The sequence below is a fragment of the Piliocolobus tephrosceles genome, chromosome 18 (genome assembly GCF_002776525.5).
Source record: "Piliocolobus tephrosceles isolate RC106 chromosome 18, ASM277652v3, whole genome shotgun sequence".
Lineage (NCBI taxonomy): Eukaryota > Metazoa > Chordata > Mammalia > Primates > Cercopithecidae > Piliocolobus > Piliocolobus tephrosceles.
In genome coordinates, this window is record NC_045451.1 from 61,232,230 (window position 1) to 61,251,234 (window position 19,005).

General features: G+C 44.4%; 1 protein-coding gene across 1 annotated transcript in view; it reads right to left on the bottom strand.

Moving 5' to 3' along the window:
* Positions 1 to 3,608: 3,608 nt before the first annotated feature.
* Positions 3,609 to 19,005, bottom strand: part of COLEC12 (collectin subfamily member 12) — a 181,803-nt gene continuing 166,406 nt past the window's right edge. The window contains exons 7-10 of the mRNA XM_023228530.2: positions 17,429 to 17,565; positions 16,090 to 16,199; positions 5,846 to 5,991; positions 3,609 to 4,253 (exon numbers count right to left, since the gene is read on the bottom strand). Of these exons, the coding sequence (XP_023084298.1) occupies positions 4,234 to 4,253; positions 5,846 to 5,991; positions 16,090 to 16,199; positions 17,429 to 17,565 (413 nt within the window). The 3' untranslated portion in view covers positions 3,609 to 4,233. The remainder of the gene's footprint in view (positions 4,254 to 5,845; positions 5,992 to 16,089; positions 16,200 to 17,428; positions 17,566 to 19,005) is intronic.

The following is a 19,005-nucleotide window of genomic DNA, read 5'->3' on the forward strand; positions in this document are numbered from 1 at the left end:
TTTTCTGTGTCAAGATCCCATCCAGGATCCCACACTACATTTAATTGTCAAGTCTCCTTAGGCTCTTGTTGGTGTGGCAGTTTCTCAACCCTCTTTGTTTTCAATGACTTTGACAGTTTTGTGGAGTACTGGTTAGGTATTTTGTAGGATGTCCCTCTATTGGAATTTCTCTGACATTTTCCTCATGATTAGACCCATTTTATGGGTTTGGAGGAAAAGACCAACAGGTAAACTGCCATTTTCATTACATCATAGCAAGGATACATGTTATCAACATGATTTATGACTGTTGAGTTTGATCTTCATCACCAGGCTAAGGTAGTTGTTTGTCAGGTCTCGCCACTGCAAACCATGACGGCCAGGCTGGCCTCAAATTCTTGGGCCTGAGCCATCCTCCTGCCTTGGCCTCCCAAAGTGCTGGGATTATAGGCATAAACCACCATGCCTAGCCTCTCTCTTAATCCAGTAAGTTTTAGGCTTTTCAGCTAACCTGTAGATTATCTAATGCAGTGAAGGAGTTTTGTCTTTTATTACCCAGAGCACTTGGTGCAGGAGGCAGCTCTACCTCCAGGTGGGGTTTGTTGGGAAAGGATTCAGATGAGAAGTGATGCTTGAGCCGAGTCTTAAAGGAGGTGTTTTCCAGGTAAAGGAGGCAGGGAAAGAAAACCCAGGGAGGTGAGAAAGAGGCTAGTGGAAGGTGCAGGTGCATAGTCTGACTGTGCTAGTGCCAGGGCATGGGTGATGGTTCCCAGCTGGAAAGAAGGCTAGACTTGGAGCTGGGAACCAGGTACCAAGTGCCCTGTGGCCCCTGCAGTTATGTCCTGCGTCTGACCAGGATCGTTTGGAAGATTTTAAGCCGAGAGTGAGGGGTAGGATGGACTCAGATTTGGGGACCTGAGTGGGGAACCTGATCAGATTTGCTTTTTGGAAAGTGACAGTGACAGAAACATGAGCCATGGGCAAGTCTTCAACCTGAGCCTCAGTTTCCTCATTTCTCAAGGAGCAATAGATGTGCATGAAGACGGGAAGAGATGATGTATGTGAAAAGTGGTATATGTCAACTATTATATGACTTTGAGTCATGAATGGGGTAACATGCTTACTCGCTCAAGAAGAGATCAGTTCTGTCATCTGGGGCAAAACACACATGCTTGATGTTGTTTCTTGATTTATACAGCTGTCTGTTTCCTCAAACCTTTTTTTTTTTTTTTTAATGGGAGCAGCTATTACTACTTTTTGTCTGTTTCAGCTTAAACTCTGTTACAAATTGGAAGGACCGAGTTGGTGAACATTAATTGTAGAAAAGGAAAAGAAAGTTTTTATTTTTTGCCTTGTGCATTCATTTTCAAAAGCCATTTAGAGTAAGAAACATTTTCTATCTTCTCATAGTAAGTAGCAAGTCAGGTGCCTGAAGACCCCATCATATTTTACTAAAACTCTCCACACCAAAAGAGCGTCAGTTCTGTGTAGGTGAATAGAAATCTGGTGTGTAGACCGGACACAGTGGCTCACGCCTGTAATCCCAGCACTTTGGGAGGCCAAGGCAGGTGGATCACCTGAGGTCAGGAGTTCGAGACCAGTCTGGTCAAAATGGCGAAACCCTGTCTCTACTAAAAATACAAAAATTAGCTGGGCATGGTGGCACGGTGGCACGTGGGAGAGTCCCTTGAACCTGGGAGGTAGAGATTGCAGTGAGCCGAGATCGTGCCACTGCACTCCAGCCTGGGTGACAGAGCAAGGCTCTGTCTTAAAAACAAACCTGGTATGTAAATAGCTAAATATAGAGACATACAGGAGGCATCTTATAATGTGTGATTATTCATCTGATTTTATTCAGTGTGCTATTAAAGACCCTTGCTTCTAAAGAAAATTAGAACATTTTCAAAGCTTGCATCTGAATCCTGTCTACTCAGTGATGGAGTGACTCAGGAAACCACATCACCTCCCCAAGCCGCAGTCCCTGTGAAATGGGGAGTGTAGTAAGACCTACTTCCTAGCGCTGTTGGGAGGATCAGGTGAGACAATCTGATGGAAGCACTTTGACCAGTGCCTGATAAACAACACGCATTCGGTAAGTTATTATTAGGGCTGGGAGAGGAATAACTTCAGCTGCGAAAGCTAACACTAGTCTACCCTGATGATGGCATTAGATACTTATTTTCAAGTTTCTTCTGAAGACAAATTTTAACTGATACTTGAAAAACAGGGAGATCATGAAAAAGTAGTCCCTAAAGGCTGTTGAGCCTGAAGAGGTACTGGAATGCGGTGCCTGCCTTGTGTTGCAGGCTTCAGCAGTTTAGGCCCAGAAGACCGCGGGTCCCACCTGCCTGACAGCAGGGCACACAGGTGCTGAGCAGTTGGCCATTACTGGGCTATGAAAACAGCATGAATGGGGAATGGGGAATGGGGATTGTGGGCAAAGCAATACAGTCCATGTGTTTGCAGGTGGGAAAGTCAAACTCTGTCTTTATTCTTTTACCATTTTATTTGCCATAGGTAGCAGCACCAGCTGGGAAGACCCTTGGGAGGGAGGAGAAGGAATCTGTTGGATGGAAATCTTACCTTTGAGCATCAGTTACATTTAATGCCTAGTTTTAGCCCTTTTCATATTAGACTTTCCAACAGCAAGTCAAGGAAAGTCAAGGACTGGAAGGAAGATGGGCTCAGAGGAAAGGTTCTTTTTTTTTTTTTTTGGATTCTTGCTCTGTCACCCAGGCTGGAGTGCAGTGGTGCGATCTTGGCTCACTGCAATCTCTGCCTCCTGGGCTCAAGCGGTTCTCCTGCCTCAGCCTCCCAAGTGGCTGGGATTACAGGCCATGTGCCACTATACCTGGCTAATTTTCGTATTTTTAGTAGAGATGGGGTTTTGCCATGTTGGCCAGACGTGCCATGACGTCAGGCTGGTCTCGAACTCCTGACCTCAAGTGATTCACCTGCCTTGGCCTCCCAAAGTCCTGGGATTACAGGTGTGAGCTACCGCGTCAGGCTGGAAAGGTTCTTATTTTAAGAGTTCCACAAAGTGGCCAAAAGTTTGTTCTTGCATTTCATCATGCATATGCCTTGGAGTTACGTTTTTGGAAACGACTTAAGAGAACAAACTTTCCAGGTAATATGTAGCTGGTTCCCATCTTTCTAGCATCTCTGTCTTTGGCTGATGTGACGCCATACGTTCCTGACAGTTAACGTCGGCTCTGGTAGTGGTCTGATGCCAAGTACAGTCAGAGCTCAGCCATGAAATAGGGCCTTCTAGATAGGCCAGATTCAGTGCCCTTCCCAACAGATGCCTCTCCATCCCCCACACCTCCTGACTCCACCAAAATGAAGTGGAAGCATGTCTTGAGTTGCCCACTTCTTCTGCGTCTGATCAGGCACATGTCAAGAATGTTGGCTGGTGATGGGCTCAAGGCACAGCCCGCTTCACTGAGTCGTGCATGTGTGCAAGCTTGATTGACACTGGCAGAAATCTGTAAGGATATTTCTAGACATTCCAAGTGATTGACTCCTCTGAGGAAATGAAACATTAAAAAAAAATATATATATATATATATACACATGTATATTTAATTATTTTTTTAAAACCACAATTGAAAAAATTCTTTGCCACTGGGTAGAATTAAATCTGACAGGAAACCCTAGGAGTTTTTATTAGTACCATTATTGTTTTCTTTGGCTCCATGTATTATGTCGGTAAAATGACAAAAAAAAAAAAAAAAAAAGGAAAAAAATTGTAAAAGGCAAATATTTTGTACAAAAATACAAAGTTTTAAAAGCTCTTTAAGTATATTTCATATTATTACTAAGAGTTGGCCTATATATCTGTATGTCTGCATATTTTTCCTACACTTGGGATTTTTAGAAACGTATGGTACTGTTTACACAGTATATGCTTAAGTTCTTCCTATAACTCACCAACCAATGATAGCCTTTTTCTGATTGGAGTGTTCCATACTTTGGAAGGCATAATTTGAATAATTGCATGGTTACTGACGGAGGAAAATCTATGTGATTCAGTCCATGTGCACAATGAAAATCAGCATATCACCCTGGGGAACATTTTAGTTCCCAAGTCTTTGGGTAATGACGGATGGTAAAACACTAGCTGTCAATTTTTTTTCAGTAATTGGTTTTCAGTGCTTTTTTTTTTCAATCTGATGAGAATGTGATGCAATTAGAAAGGAGTGTCCTTTGCCTTTGAGAGCTGAAAATTTGCTCATGTGATTCCATCACAGTCCATTATAATGCAGATGACAATACTAAAAGAGAGAAATAAGAATGGGCATTAGTTTTTCTTAAATAATAAAGTTAAAGTGCAATTCAAAAAAAAAGGAATGTGTATTTTTATAGGACAGTGTCTAAAATACATAATTCAACAATGCTTATATTTTCAAAGAAACATCTAGAAGATCTTATTCAGATGAAAAGCTAAGTTTCACTTTGAAAGAGCCTATTCTGGGGAAGCTTGGTCCCTACTCAAATCCCAAATGGCCAAACAAAGCATACAAAAGACAAATCTGAGTTACTTGTCACCATCAATTATAATCTCTTGTTTAGATATCTGTGTTTTTCCCCCTCAACTGACCCAGCTGTGAGTTCCTATGTGTCTTAAGGTCCCTAGCACTTGGACCAATGCCTGACACATCAAAGGTGCTCAATAATTGTCTGTTGAATGGCAATATGGATAATTTATGCCCCAGTTACTTCCAAAAATAGTTTGACCAAAATATATTTGAGGTTTTTGTTTACTGCCAACTTTTTAAATGAACAGCTTTATTGAAATATAATTCACAAATTGTATAATTCACCCATTTAAAGTATGTAATTCAGTGGTCTTTGGTATATTCACGAAGTTATGCAATTTAAAACCAATCTAGTTTAATTTTAGAACATTTCCATCACCCCAAAAAGAAACCCCATACCCATTCGCCTTCATTCCCCATTTCCCCTATCCCCTATCACAAACTTTTAATCTCATTCTGGTGAAGAAAACGAAGATGCCGCATTCCAAAGAGGGTCGTGTGTTAAATGAAGCTGTAGGTACACAGCCTTTGAAGTCAAGAAAATCTCCACAAGCTGCTTTGGCTTATGAGCTCATAAGCAGCACAGACAATCTCCCTCTATTATGGATCACAGGATCTGGCCTATAGTAGATATTCAATAGATACTCGTGGAACTGAATGCGTGGCCGCCTGGATTAGCTGTGTATGAATGTTTATGAAAAAGGACTAACATTGGTGCTGTATCTTCTTTCTTTTTTTTTGAAACAGAGTTTCGCTCTTGTTACCCAGGCTGGAGTGCAATGGTGCGATCTCGGCTCACCTCAACCTCTGCCTCCTGGGCTCAAGCAATTCTCCTGCTTCAGCCTCCTGAGTAGTTGGGATTACAGGCACATGCCACCACGCCCGGCTAATTTTGTACTTTTAGTAGAGATGGGGTTTCTCCATGTTGGTCAGTCTGGTCTCGAACTCCCCACCTCAGGAGATCCGCCTGCCTCGGCCTCCCAAAGTGCTGGGATTACAGGCATGAGCCACTGTGCCCGGCTGGTGCTATATCTTAAAGAACAATTAACTCACAATATAAGATACTTATCTGGATCAGTTAGTTTAGCATTCGTTGAGTACTTCCTACATGTGAGGCACACTTACTATTTAAATCTTCACAACAACCTCGTGAAGAAGATGCTATTACTATTCCCCTGAGGTTAATCACCTGCCCAGTTAATAAATGGCAGAACCAGGACTGAAACCTAATTGCAGAGCCTGCATTCAGGGCCCTTGTACTCACCACCCCTCACCCTTTCATAGGACATGAGCTGGCAGCTCCCTCTTAAATCCCATCTACTGCTCACCTGTCTCTCTGTCTTTTTCGCAGATGAAGTTATTGACGTCTTCACATTGGAAATCGTTCCACTGCCCAGCATAAATCAACCCAGCACAGTCTTCTCCTGGCCCGTGGCCATGACCCCAGTTATCCGGCTGTCCAGCTTTCCAATTTCTTTTAGCAAAACAGAAATTGAATGTTATTTGCACAGTAATGCACAGCTTTTCTTTACTCAAGAGCAGCAGAGAAATATAAAAAACAAAACTGAAGCATGTCATTTATCCTGGAATGAAAATGCAGTTTAAGAAGCAGTACGTGCTCTTATTCAGAGTAAGGAGGAGCTGTTTTGCAGAGTAATGCATAATGCGGCATCTCCCTGCAGGCCTATGATCTTTGCTACCATGAACCAAACTCACTATGCTGGTTCATCACAATGCGGAGGGAGCGGATCTTGCTTTGGGACAGTGAGATGAATGATTTTCTGATGTGTACTGGAATGCTGACTTCTGGGCATGAGTGCATATATGTGTGTGATTATCTATTCATTATGAGGACATGATACACACACACACACACACACACGGTCTTGTGAGAACCCAGAGGGACCTTGTACATTTCAATATCTTGCCTCTAACAAGTCCAAGAGCCAGGAAGAGAAAGTGAAAGACTTTTGAAATACATTTATAAGAACCTACCATTACAAATAACTGGTTATGATTATCTGGCTGAGTTGTAGAAGGTTGATCGCTTTAGAAAGAAATAGTAATTTAATCCTACTGAAAATGACTCCTACATTTCACTGCCTTTTTTGAGAGAGAGATTCTTAAAAACAAGTTTTCTTTAGGATGAGTTCACATGGGGCTTTCAACTTGGATGCTGCGGCTCGGAACAGCACTTTGCCACAGATAACCATTATTGATTCTATTTCCATGAATCAATCAGGTGTGCTTCCAGACTTACCCTTTGAAGGCTCAATCTTGTCTAAGAAGCAGATTCATTCACAGAAGCTTGCGGCTGCTGCCTGAGAGGACAAGCCAGCCTCACGTGGAGGGTCTGGAAGAACATCTGCAGCAGAGGGTGCTTCCCATAAACAATGACTCATTACCGCACTGGCCACAGAGTATCCTCAGGTCACCCGAGAAGACAGCCTGTATGGCCCTGCCTCTCTGGACAGTAAGACCCGCAAAACCAGAGGGCAACATGAAAGGACAGTTGAAGTTCATAGTCAAAGGATGGGGACAGGGTAGAACTGACTCCCCCACACCAAATGTGTATTTTGGGATTTTAAAAAAATGAATATGAAGGCCAGAAGTGGTGGCTCATGCCTGTAATCCCAGCACTTTGGGAGGCTGAGGCAGGTGGATCTCCTGAGGTCAGGAGTTCGAGACCAGCCTGGCCAACATGACGAAACCCCGTCTCTACTAAAAATACAAAAATCAGCTGGGCATGGTGGCAGGCACCTGTAGCTACTTGGGAGACTGAGGCAGGAGAATCGCTTGAATCCAGGAGGTGGAAGTTTGCAGTGAGCCAAGATCATGCCACTGCACTCCAGCCTGGGTAACAGAGGGAGGCTCCATCTCAAAAAAAATATGTATTAATTGAGTGACCTCAATTAAATAAACCTAGTGATAAAAGAGAATTCAGAGGAAACCATCGATTGGTGAGAGTAAAAATGGGATGCTACTTAGAAGGGAGAGTTAGAAAATAGTCTCACTCACTCACTCACTCACTCACACCAGGCATCCACAGCCCTCCTGCTATGAGCCAGGTATCATCTGGGTGACGGCAACATAGCAGTGCAGAGAAGAGACAAAGTCCCAACTCTTAGAGCTTACATAACAGACGAGCCACAATGAGTGCAACATTTCAGCCTGTGACAATCTCAGCCCGACACCAGATAGAGATGAAGTTGGAAGGAAAAGTAGTTTACTTTCACATTTGCTTTTTTTGTGTAACTCCTTCCACCTTGTGAGATTCTTCTGGAGATGTCAACAATGCCTGAGCAGTTTGATCTTGTGGATGTACATTTTATTCATTTCTGCCAGTAACATGAGAGGGTTTGATTCCACTTTTGTTTATAAAATTTGAGATCTATGACTCCTGAATCAAGGATATTTGATATTCTTGATTTCTCAGTTAATTGGGAAATTGTATAAATATGACCTCTTTGGGCTTAAAGTCCTGCTTAATATTTTCCCCTTGCGTTTCCTTTTAAGTCGTTTTAAGTTAAATAAATAAAAAGGATGTAACAACCAGGCAGAGAAATAACTGAGTGATAAGAAAGGAGATAATCTTTATCACCTTTCTCCATTTGTTTTTCCAGGCCACTGGAATTCTTTACATACAGTGCTCAAGGCTTTCCTTAGAACTAAAAGCAGAATGCAGTTCTATGAGCAGAGGTGACTGCAGTAGGCCAGAATGGGTGGAAAGTGCGTAGCCTGAAGCCAAGCTGCAGGGACAATTTATTCTGTGGACTGACCACCCAGAGTCTCAAAGCATCTCTTCGCTAAAGCTAAAATCACATGGAGAGATTTGCGGAAAAACCCCTCAGTCTGCATGTTTATAATAAAATAGAACATAACATGTCAAATAAGCATGAATGTATATATTTTGGAGAAGAATGTCAGCTTAAACAGTGCCTTAACCTCATTCACAGGTAGATTCTGGCAAGATGAATGGCTGAAGTCTGGGGCTCAAAGCCCCAAATTCTACATTATCATACACATGTCACAGAAGTGAGTGGTAGCAGCACATACATGTACTTGGACAGCATACTCTGAGTACACCAGGAATCCTGGAAATGCTTGGACTGACTGCTCCAGTGAGCTGGAAACACACACACACACATCAAGTATATATATCTAAATATAAGATATTTAGAATAGGATTTAGAGGCTGGGCACAGTGGCTCACACCTGTAATCCCAGCAGTTTGGGAGGCCGAGGTGGGTGGATCACCTAAGGTCAGGAGTTCAAGACCAGCCTGGCCAACATGGCGAAACCCCATCTCTACTAAAAAAAAACAAACATTAGCCAGGCCTGGTGGCAGGCACCTGGAGTCCCAGCTACTGGGGAGGCTGAGGCATGAGAATCGCTTGAACCCAGGAGGTGGAGGTTGTAGTGAGCCAAGATCACACCACTGCCCTCCAGACTGAGTGACAGAACGAGTCTCCATCTCAAAAAAAATAGGATTTAGAATATAGGACTGTAGAATGAAAGAGCCTGGAAGAAAACCTTTAGCATCCTCTAATTCAGCCTAGCACAGTGGCTCACACTGTAATCCCAGCACTTCAGGAGGCTAAGGCAGGAGGATCGCTTGAGGCCGGGAGTTCGAGACTAGCCTGGGTAACACAGTGAGACCCCCCCCCACATCTCTATAAAAAATTTAAAATAAATTAGCCAGGTATGGCAGCTGATGCCAGAAGTCCCAGCTACTCAGGAGACTAAAATAGGAGGATCACTGGAGCCTGGGAGGTTGAGGCTGCAGTGAGCCATGATTGTGCCACCGCACTCCAGCCTGGGCAACAGAACTAGACCATCTTAAAAAATAAAAAATAAAACACAAAAAACTAAAAGCACAACGTGTGATATTATATGAAGCAGTCTGCGTAGACAGAAAGGCAGCACATTTTATCTTTGTGATGTGAAGATGAAAGCTGTGACTCGTAATGTGACAGCACACTCCCACCAAATGATGTCCTGTGGACAGAGGAACAGAAGAGCTTCTAGTCTGTTTGGGAGATTCTCAGGAAGACTGTCACATCTCTGGTGATCCAAGGTGGCACCTGCAAGCAGGGTAGGCAAAAAAGCTCCCTGAGCATTCTGCTCTGAGCAGGTGGGCAGTACCCAGTCCCACATGTGTTCGGCTCCCACAGGTCTAGCAGGCAGCCTCCATTAACAGTGACAGTCTGCCCAGTGACATGCTTATACCTACATTCATTACACCAAGAGTAAAAGGATCAGCCTTTTTTTTTTTTTTTTTCTTTTGAGACAGAGTCTTGTTCTGTCTTGGAAAAAAAACGAAAGAAAAAAGAAAAAAGCCAAGGCCAGAATGCAGAGGTGTGATCACAGCTCACTGCAGCCTCAACCTCCCAAGCTCAAGTGATCCTCTCACCTCAGCCTCCTGAATACCTGGGACCACAGATGCACACCAGCACACCCAGCTAATTTTTAAGTTTTTTGTAGAGATGGGGTCTTGCTATGTTGCTCAGGCCGGTCTCGAACTTCTGGGCTCAAGCAATCCTCCTCCTGCCTTGGCCTCCCAAAGGAAAAGATCAACTTTGACATGTTCCTGTTTTATAGATCCTTTCTACTGTTGGTCTTTCTATTTCACTACTTTCCAGTCTTTATTATTTCCTTCCTTTAACTTACTTAGGGATTAATTTGTTCTTCTTTCTCTACCCTGGTAAAGTGGAAGCTTAGATAATTGATTTTCAACCCTTAAACAATGCTTCTAATACATGTATTTTAAAGCTATAAATATCCCTTTCTAAATACTATTTTAGCTGCACTCCACATATTTTGGTATGTTTTCATCTTCTTTGAAACATTTTCAGATTTCCTTTGTGATTTTTTTTCTTTGACCCATGGGTTATTAAGAAATGTGTGATTTAAAATAATTGGGATTTCACAGATATTTGTCTATCTATGTCTAATTTAATTATTTTGGTCAGAAAACATACTCTATATAGTTGTATTTTTTGTTGTTGTTGTTTTGTTTTTTTTTTTGAGATGGAGTCTCGCTGTCTCACCCAGGCTGGAGTGCAGTGGTGTGATCTCAGCGCACTGCAACCTCTACCTCCCGGGTTCAAGCAATTCTCCTGCCTCAGCCTCCTGAGTAGCTGGGATTACAGGCACCTGCCACCACGCCTGGCTAATGTTTTGTACTTTTAGTAGAGACGGGGTTTCACCATGTTGGCCTGGCTGGTCTCAAACTCTTGGCCTCAGGTGATCCACCTGCCTCGGCTTCCCAAAGTACTGGGATTACAGGCGTGCGCCACCGTGCCTGGCCTTATAGTTCTAGTTCTTTTAAATTTATTGAGACTTATTTTATGGCTCAAAATATAGTTCATCTTGGTGAATGTACCACACGCGCCTGAAAAGAATATGTATTTGCAGATGTTGGGTGAAATGTCCCACAAATATCAAATGAGTCAAGTTAGCTGATTGTGTCTACTATATCCCTATCAATTTGTCCATCAGTAACTGAGAGGGGAATGTTGAAATCTCCTTTGAAGGCCTGTTCTTTGCTGTATCCACAGTTAGGGTTGCTATGTTCTATTGACTGTGACATGGCCCCGGAAACCTGCCTTTTTAAAACATGATCCCAATGACAACTGCTCACTCATACTGCTGCCCCCACAATCCAGAAAAGATCCTGCAGGCCAGCACAGAGGCTGGCTCATGGCAGACACTTCAAGGTAATTCATCAAATGTTATCATGAGACTGTGGGCCAATGGACTCTAATCTCCAGTCAGGGACTGGGTGTTGACCAAGAATGAAGTTTTCACAGGACCTGGTGAAAGGAGAAGAATAAGGAGAGTGTGTGTGTGTGAATGTAAGATGGCCAGCCGTGTCTTCCTGGAAATAATTACAGGTTTATTATTTTCTTTAATGTTGAGATTTGCTGATCGGTACTTTTTAAAAGCCTTGTCCTTAATCGGCAAATAAAATCCTGCTGATCTGTGTCGGCCCTGCCAATCTTTCTTTTGAAATTGTATTGGTGTGTGGATCCAAAGCCCCTGGGGACCCATCCTTGGAACTGTCCTGGGCCATTGCAAATGGCATCTCACGCCACTCTTTCCCCTCAGCTGGTCCTGTCCTGCTGCAGCGCAGAAGGAGCCGTAAGATTCAGCAAGTCAGGTTGAGTGTTTCATAGGAAATAGGCCTGAGCTCAATCTGTGTGTCCCCTAAGCCTCTGGCTTCTGTTCCATGTCACTGTTGCTGTCCGTTCCAGCACTCTCTTTCACAACCAGGTCTCAATATGAAAAACGAGGTGAGGCCAAGACGCAGAGGATAGAGCCTTTTATCCCTCATCTATTTCCTCTTTAACAGTAACCACGAAACCCACAAACCGTTTTAAAAGGATGGTATGTGTGCTGGGAGAAAAGAGTAAGGGGAAAGCAGTAGTACTTACTTCTTCTTAACCTGGGCAAGGGATGGAATGGTGCCAGGCCCATCGACTTCTATTTTTTGGAAGAGTTTAAGAAGGACTGATGCTAACTCTTCTTTGAATGTTTGGTAGAATTTGGCTGTGAAGCCATCTGGTCCTGGGCTTTTTTTTTCCGGAGGTTTCTGATTGCTACTTCAATCTCCTTATTTGTTATTAGGCTGGCCAGGCTATTTCTTCCTTTTTTTCCCCCTGTTTTTCTTTAAGAGATGGGGGTCTTCCTCTGTTGCTTAGGCTGGTCTTGAACTCCTGGCCTCAAATGATACTCCCACCTCAGCCTATGCTTTCTATTTCTTCTGGATCGGGTCTTGGTAGGCTATAGGTATCTAGGAATTTATCCATTCTTCTAAGTTATCCAATTTGTTGGTGAATAATTGTTCATAATAGTCTCTTGAGATGATCTGTTCCAGAAATCACTGCTGGTGGTGGGGGTAAGGGAGGTGGATGGGCCAACGCTTGGAGGCCACAGATACAAAGACGAGGCACGTATAAGTCAGTCTGATGGCCGGGTGTGGTGGCTTGTGCCTGTAATCCCAGCACTTTGGGAGGCTGAGGCAGGAGGATCACCTGAGGTGAGGAGTTCAAGACCAGCCTGACCAACATGGTGAAACCCCATCTCTACTAAAAATACAAAAAAGTTAGCCGAGCGTGGTGGGGGGTGCGTGTAATCCCAGTTACTGAGAGGCTGAGACAGGAGAATCACTTGAACCTGGGAGGCGGAGGTTGCAGTGAGCCGAGACCTCACCACTGCCCTCCAGCCTGGCGACAGAGCAAGACTCCATCTCCAAAAAAAAAAGTGGGTCTGACTAGGAGGAGACGTATTTGGGGTAGTTTATACTCGTGGGAGACCCCTGAGAGCCTAAAGCCCAGTGCCCATTCCCAGGCCATGCAGAGAACGTTTTTCTTGTGTTCTTCACAAACCTGTTGTGGGACTTGAGTAAGACACTGTGTGGACATCCCAATCAGGATACTGTAAAATATATACATGCTATGTAGTATTTATCAGCAACTGCTAACTAATATGATAATAATTATGATGATAATAGTAATAATAGACCAATACCAGCAGGTACTATTTCTCGAGCACTTCCTACGTGCCAAGCCCTGTACTAAAGGCTTTACATACAGATATCACATTTGATTTTCACAATACTGACATAGGTACTTTTGTAAAATTCATCTTCTAAATGGGGACATGGAGGTTTTGTGGGGTTGAGGAACTCGCATGAGGCCTTGCAGTTTTGAGAGTTGATGGTTCAAGGCCCAGAACCCCGATCTTGCTGACGCTACAGCATGCACTCCCTCCCTTGACTGCACTGGCTTGCTTTCTAGTGTGTGCAATGTTTATTATTATATGTCAAATTAAATTAGCCTTTGGTTATTGAGACCTCATAACATGCCTGCCTAACTTATTCTTGCTTTTAAAATTTGATCCTGGGGATTTTTATGTGCCTATGTATTCCTTTGGGTGGAAAACGAGAAGCACAGCCTGTGTGGTGGCTGGGGTGCAGAAGCTGAGGATTTGGGAGGCTCCAAAATGGCTGTGGTTGGGGACTGGGTGCCCAGTGAGGTGGCTGGTGACGTCATTCTTCTCAGGTCCTGGGTACCAAGCTGGTGCGCTCCATCCAAATCATATAATTCTTGCTGGACCCCAGGGAAGAGGAGAAAAATTTCACATTGGGAGAGCTGGCACAGAGAGTAATGTTCCAGCTCAATCCATTCCATATGGGCCAATCCAGTTTTTTTCTTGAGGAAAGGCTTAAGATTGAATTTCTTAGTGAGTCTAACCCAGACCTTTGTGCATTTATGGCAGTGAAAAAAGTGGAGAAGATGATATTTTTTCCAGCTTCTCCCAACTCTCTTAAAAAAAAAAAAAAAAAAAAAGACCCTGTCACTCTTGGCTGTCAAAAAAAAAGCAAAATTTGTCTTTCTAAGAAAATAGTCTCTGTCTCCCATCCCCAGCTCCAACCTTCTACAGCTACTGTTTTAGATGGTGATTCCTGCAACTGTTTTGGGTCTCCTAAAGTGTGTCCCTGATGTGTTGGGCACTTTCCTTGGCTCATCAGGCAAATTCTCAACTGCCAGAGTATGCCAGGGGGCACCCCTTCCTCTCCCCAGGACAGGTGCAGAGAAGCAGATGGGTCTCTGACAGGCCTGAAGCAGACATCCACTTGCCCTTAAGGGCAGTCTAAGGCTCATCTTCAGACCTAAAATCTTCTAATGTTCCAAATCAATATTTGGCCACGTGTTTATTTTTTATAAAGAGATGGCCTGGCTAGCTGCAGTGGCTCATACCTGTGATCCCAGTGCTTTGGGAGGCCAAGGTGGGAGGATCACTTGAGGCTAGGAGTTTGAGACCAACCAGAGCAACATAGTAGACCACGTCTAAACAAAAGCTTAAACCATTAGCCGGGTGTGGTGATGTGCACCTGTGGTCCCAGGGACTTGGGAGTCTGAGGTGGGAGGATTGCTTGAGCTGGGGAGATAAGAGGCTGCAGTGAGCCGTGATCGTGCCACTGCCCTTCAGCCTGGGCAACAGAGTGAGACCTCGTCTCTTAAAAACAAACAAAAATAAAAGAGAGATGGCCTTATTCTGATTTCCTCCTTTATCCTCTGATCCTACTCACATGGAGAATTTGAAAGTACGGAAGAGCCTGTTTATCCAAATGCACATGCACACGCACACAGGGACATTTTAAAAACTCGATCTGGCTTCTCCATCACCCCTGACCCTCCTCCTTGCTGCTCAGCTGATACAAGCCTAGGCCTCCATGGCCATGAGACTGTCTTAGGCCTGAAACACCCTTGTTTTCTCCTCTCCTGGGACAGCCCCAGAGGCCACACCATGGCCTTTGCCCAATGCTCAGAAAGTGCTTCCAATGCGGTGATGCTCTTGTGCCTGGTGGAGCCTCTGCAGGGTCTGGCCTCTCTGTCTCCAGCAAACTAACAGTTACTCAGAGGGTTTTTTTTTTTTTTTTAATAAATTCTGCTTCATTTGTTACAGTTCCTTGCAATATTCACACCCGTTAGAGGCAAAGTCAGAGTATGGAGACGTGAAAATCAAACTGATGCAATACAGTCATTGTTAGAACTAGGGAAGGGGCTAACATCCCCTGGGGTAGGATGAGACCCTGGAGACTTCTGGGTTAGCTGAGAAGGTACCTCAAAGTGATTCTGTTCTTTGTTGTTCCTTTCATAGAACTTAGGTCACATGGGACTTATAGGGAAACTTCAAACCTCTAGGGGATGGTTATCCCGCAAATGCAACTTTGTTTATAGTGTATTTTAACTTCCTATGTGTAGGAAAATCACGCATTTGTAGTTTCTTTTCTTTTTTTTTTTTCTTTTTTGAGATAGAGTCTTGCTCTGTGGCCTAGGCTAGAGTGCAGTGGCACAATCTCGGCTCGCTACAACCTCTGCCTCCTGGATTTAAGCAATTCTTCTGCCTCAGCCTCCTGAATAGCTGGGATTACACGCATGCGCCACCATATCTGGCTAATTTTTGTATTTTTTTTTTTTTGTAAAGACGAGGTTTCGCCATGTTGACCAGGCTGGTCTTGAACTTCAGACCTCAAGTGATCTGCCCATCTCAGCCTCCCAAAGTGCTGGGATTACAGGCGTGAGCCAGGAAAATTACACATCTGTAGTTTCTAATCACACTCTGCCTAGAAGCCCAACTAGGTTGTCAGGGGCATCCACAGTGTGATCCTGAAGGGAGCTCCCCAGTTCTTGGAAACACGCCTGGGGCGAACGCTGAACATGCTTGAGGTTGCCTGGGCTTCATCATGCTTTCCCATAGCGTTTAAAGAAAATGCCTTGACCAGAAGTATTACGCTGTGTGGTTTTATGAGTTTCATGATTTTTTCCTTAGAAATGAAAAAAAACTCACTCCATGAAAAGAAAGGAAAGCTTTATTTGACAGCGTATCAACTGTCAACCACGATTTCTCCAGGGGAAATATGCAACTAGTACCAGGAGCCCCAGTTTGGGAGGAGCGTCTAGGACATGAGGTCATTAAGGAAGAAACTGTTGGGAGTCGGGCAAGAAGTGACAACAGAACAGTGAGAGCCTGACCACCAATCTGGAAGCTTCTGAGTACTTACTTGTAGTCTGGAGATGTCCCATCCAGCCACTTCCATTCATTTTCATGCTCTGAGTCTGTGAGGCCGATCCAGTGGCTCTCTCTCCCTACCATCTGTTTTTTTATCCATTGCTGAAAAACAAACCAGGGATGGTGCGTGACTATTTTTCAGAACAGATGTCTCAGGCCTTCTTCTTCTATTTAACATTCAGAAAAAAGGACAATTTAAAAGAGGAAGTTTTTCAGAACGTGTAGCCTGCTTTTGCTTTCTGCTTTTTTCTTGCTAGTTGCTCTGTTTTGCACTGTTTGGGGGGCTTTGACCTTTTCCTCTTACAAGTTTACAACTGATGTTAAAGTGAGGCTCTTCCTCTAAATCACACAGACAACTCAGTGAATGTCCATTGGTTCCACCTCCTCCTACCACCCACCCCTTTCTCCCATGTCCTAATCATAGGAATAGTCGTGATATTATTGGGCACTTCCTCTGGCCTGGGCCCCATGTGCAATGTGTTGCACACAGTGTTTCTTCAAGCTTTTATAACCACCCATTGAACAAACACGAGAAGCAGCTGAGCTGGGCTTGGGCCCCGGTCTGTGTATTCTAAAGCCCAGGTGCTTGGTCACTCTCTGCCGTGTGCTCATTCCAGTCAGTTACTACAGGAAATATCTGTTTACAGGATTGTGTCTGCTGGAGGTAACTTAGGGAAAAGGGAGGAGGCCGCTGGAATGGTGTGGTATCAAAGAAAGCGCCGCATTGTTGCTAGACGGGCCGCAGTTTTGGTCTCAGTCTGCATAAACCTTGCTGGGCCTCAGTTTTCCTATCTGTCAAATGAGGATAATAATAATACTTACGTTCCAGGGTTGCTGTGAGGTTTAAGGGAGAAGATGCCTCGCACAGTGCCTGGCATATAGAAGGGGTCTAATGCATGGACACTAGCATTACCATGTGTGGGCCCTGCCTCCACAGCCTTCTTTGCTCTTCCTGACTCCTCTGGGGCCATGCGTGGTCCCTTGTCCCCCACTCCATCCCTACAGTGTTCATGCCTCTGTCTCTGCCCCCACAGGTGCCTGGTGGCAGCCCTCAAGCTTCTCTGCATGATAATTATTTCAACAGCCACCAGAGGAGCCACGCATCTCCAGGCTTGATAAGTAATGTCTTCCAGGAAGAATCATGAAGATACAATTCCAATGGCATGGAGGCTTCTAGCCACTGGATAAAATCCAAACCTCTGTAATGTTGCCTCCCATGTTTACGTGACTAGGAATTCGTGATATCTCCGAATCCCCAACAAGCCTGCAATTTCCAGATGTAAACTATCCTTAAATTATAGTTTCCCCGACCAAGTATGTGGCAGGCATACCTGTTCCTCTCTAGTGTTTATGAAAACGAGATGGGAAGACTTGTCTTCACAGAAAAGCTTTGCTTCCTCAAAAATTTCTTTCTCAACCGAAAAATAGTAGCATTTGTCTGTGAAGTTCTTCCAGTGAGGCGGGCAGCCTAGGAATGCAAAAGTGGAAAACATTGATTAAAAAATCACAGAAAGCACTCTGCTTTTCTTCAGTTGTGTTTCAGAGGCCAAAACTGTGGTCCTGCTGGGAGCAGCCTGAGCATCCCTGCATGAGGCCCACAGCTGATGTTCACGGACGTGCTCGCAGCAAGCATGAGCCCAGAGTGGACTGCAGAGCACAAGCCAAAACCACATAATCTGGAAAAGATCTTTGACTGGGTCTTTGTTCTTCTGCGTCTGGATCCGTCTTCACAATGACAGAAATAACAGAAGCAACAACAAGAAGCAGGGCAGGCACAGATGTTCAGCGTCAGTCTGGAATCACATGGAACCTATGAACAGTTGGATTTGAGAACCCAGCACCAAAACTGGGCTCATGGATCAACAAAGATAACCCAGGCCTCACCAACCAAAATCAAGTAGAACAGGGGTTGGGTTGAAGGAGAGAAAAATAGGCTTGGTTGCTAACCAAACATTTGAGTTTTGTCAAAGGTTTAATTATCAAAAGACTAGAAGGCACCATAACATCTAACACCTCAAAAAGAAATTAACTGTAGTCATCAATAGCTGAGGGTACCATCTGCATGCTGATGGAGCTAACGGAGGGAGCCCATCTATCCCCAGAGTGAGGATGTAAAACGAGGCAACAGTGGTCAGGGTGGCCAGCCGCAGGCTTCCCTGAAGGAAATGTTTTGCATTGGGTTTGTCTTCTGAGGGCTGCCTCCTATAAATAAACAAGTGCAAGAGCCGGTGCCGTGGCTCACACCTGGAATCCCAGCACGTTGCAAGACTGAGGCAGGAGGGTTGCCAGAGACCAGGAGTTCAAGACCAGCCCGGGCAATATAACAAGACCCTGTCTCTACAAAAAATGAAAATAAAAAAATGAGCCAGGTGTGGTGGCACACCCCTGTGGTCCCAGCTACGCAGGAGTCTGAGTGGGAAGATTGCCTAAGCCCAGGAGGTCAAAGCTGCAGTGAGCTATGTTTGCACCACTTCACTCCGTCATTCCAGCCTGGGTGACAGAGTGAGGCCCTGTCCCACACATACATACATACTACATAAAACAATGAGTGCTAGAGAATCTGATGGTGTTTACAGAGAAACACATGACTGGTGTGGAGACCTGTTTTGGCAGCAGGGCTCCTGTGCCAGTCCCTATGATGCCTTTGCTGTTAAAATAATATGGAGCGGGGGACAAGACGTGGTGACTCACACCTGTAATCCCAGCACTTTGGGAGACTAAGGCAGGCGGATCGCTTGAGGCCAGGAGTTTGAGACCAGCCTGGCCAACATGGCGAAAAACTCTCTCTACTAAAAATACAAAAATTAGCTGGCCATGGTGGCACACGCTTGTAGTCCCAGCTACCTGGGAGGCTGAGGCAGGAGAACTGCTTGAACTCAGGAGGTGGAGGTTGCATTGAGCTGAGATC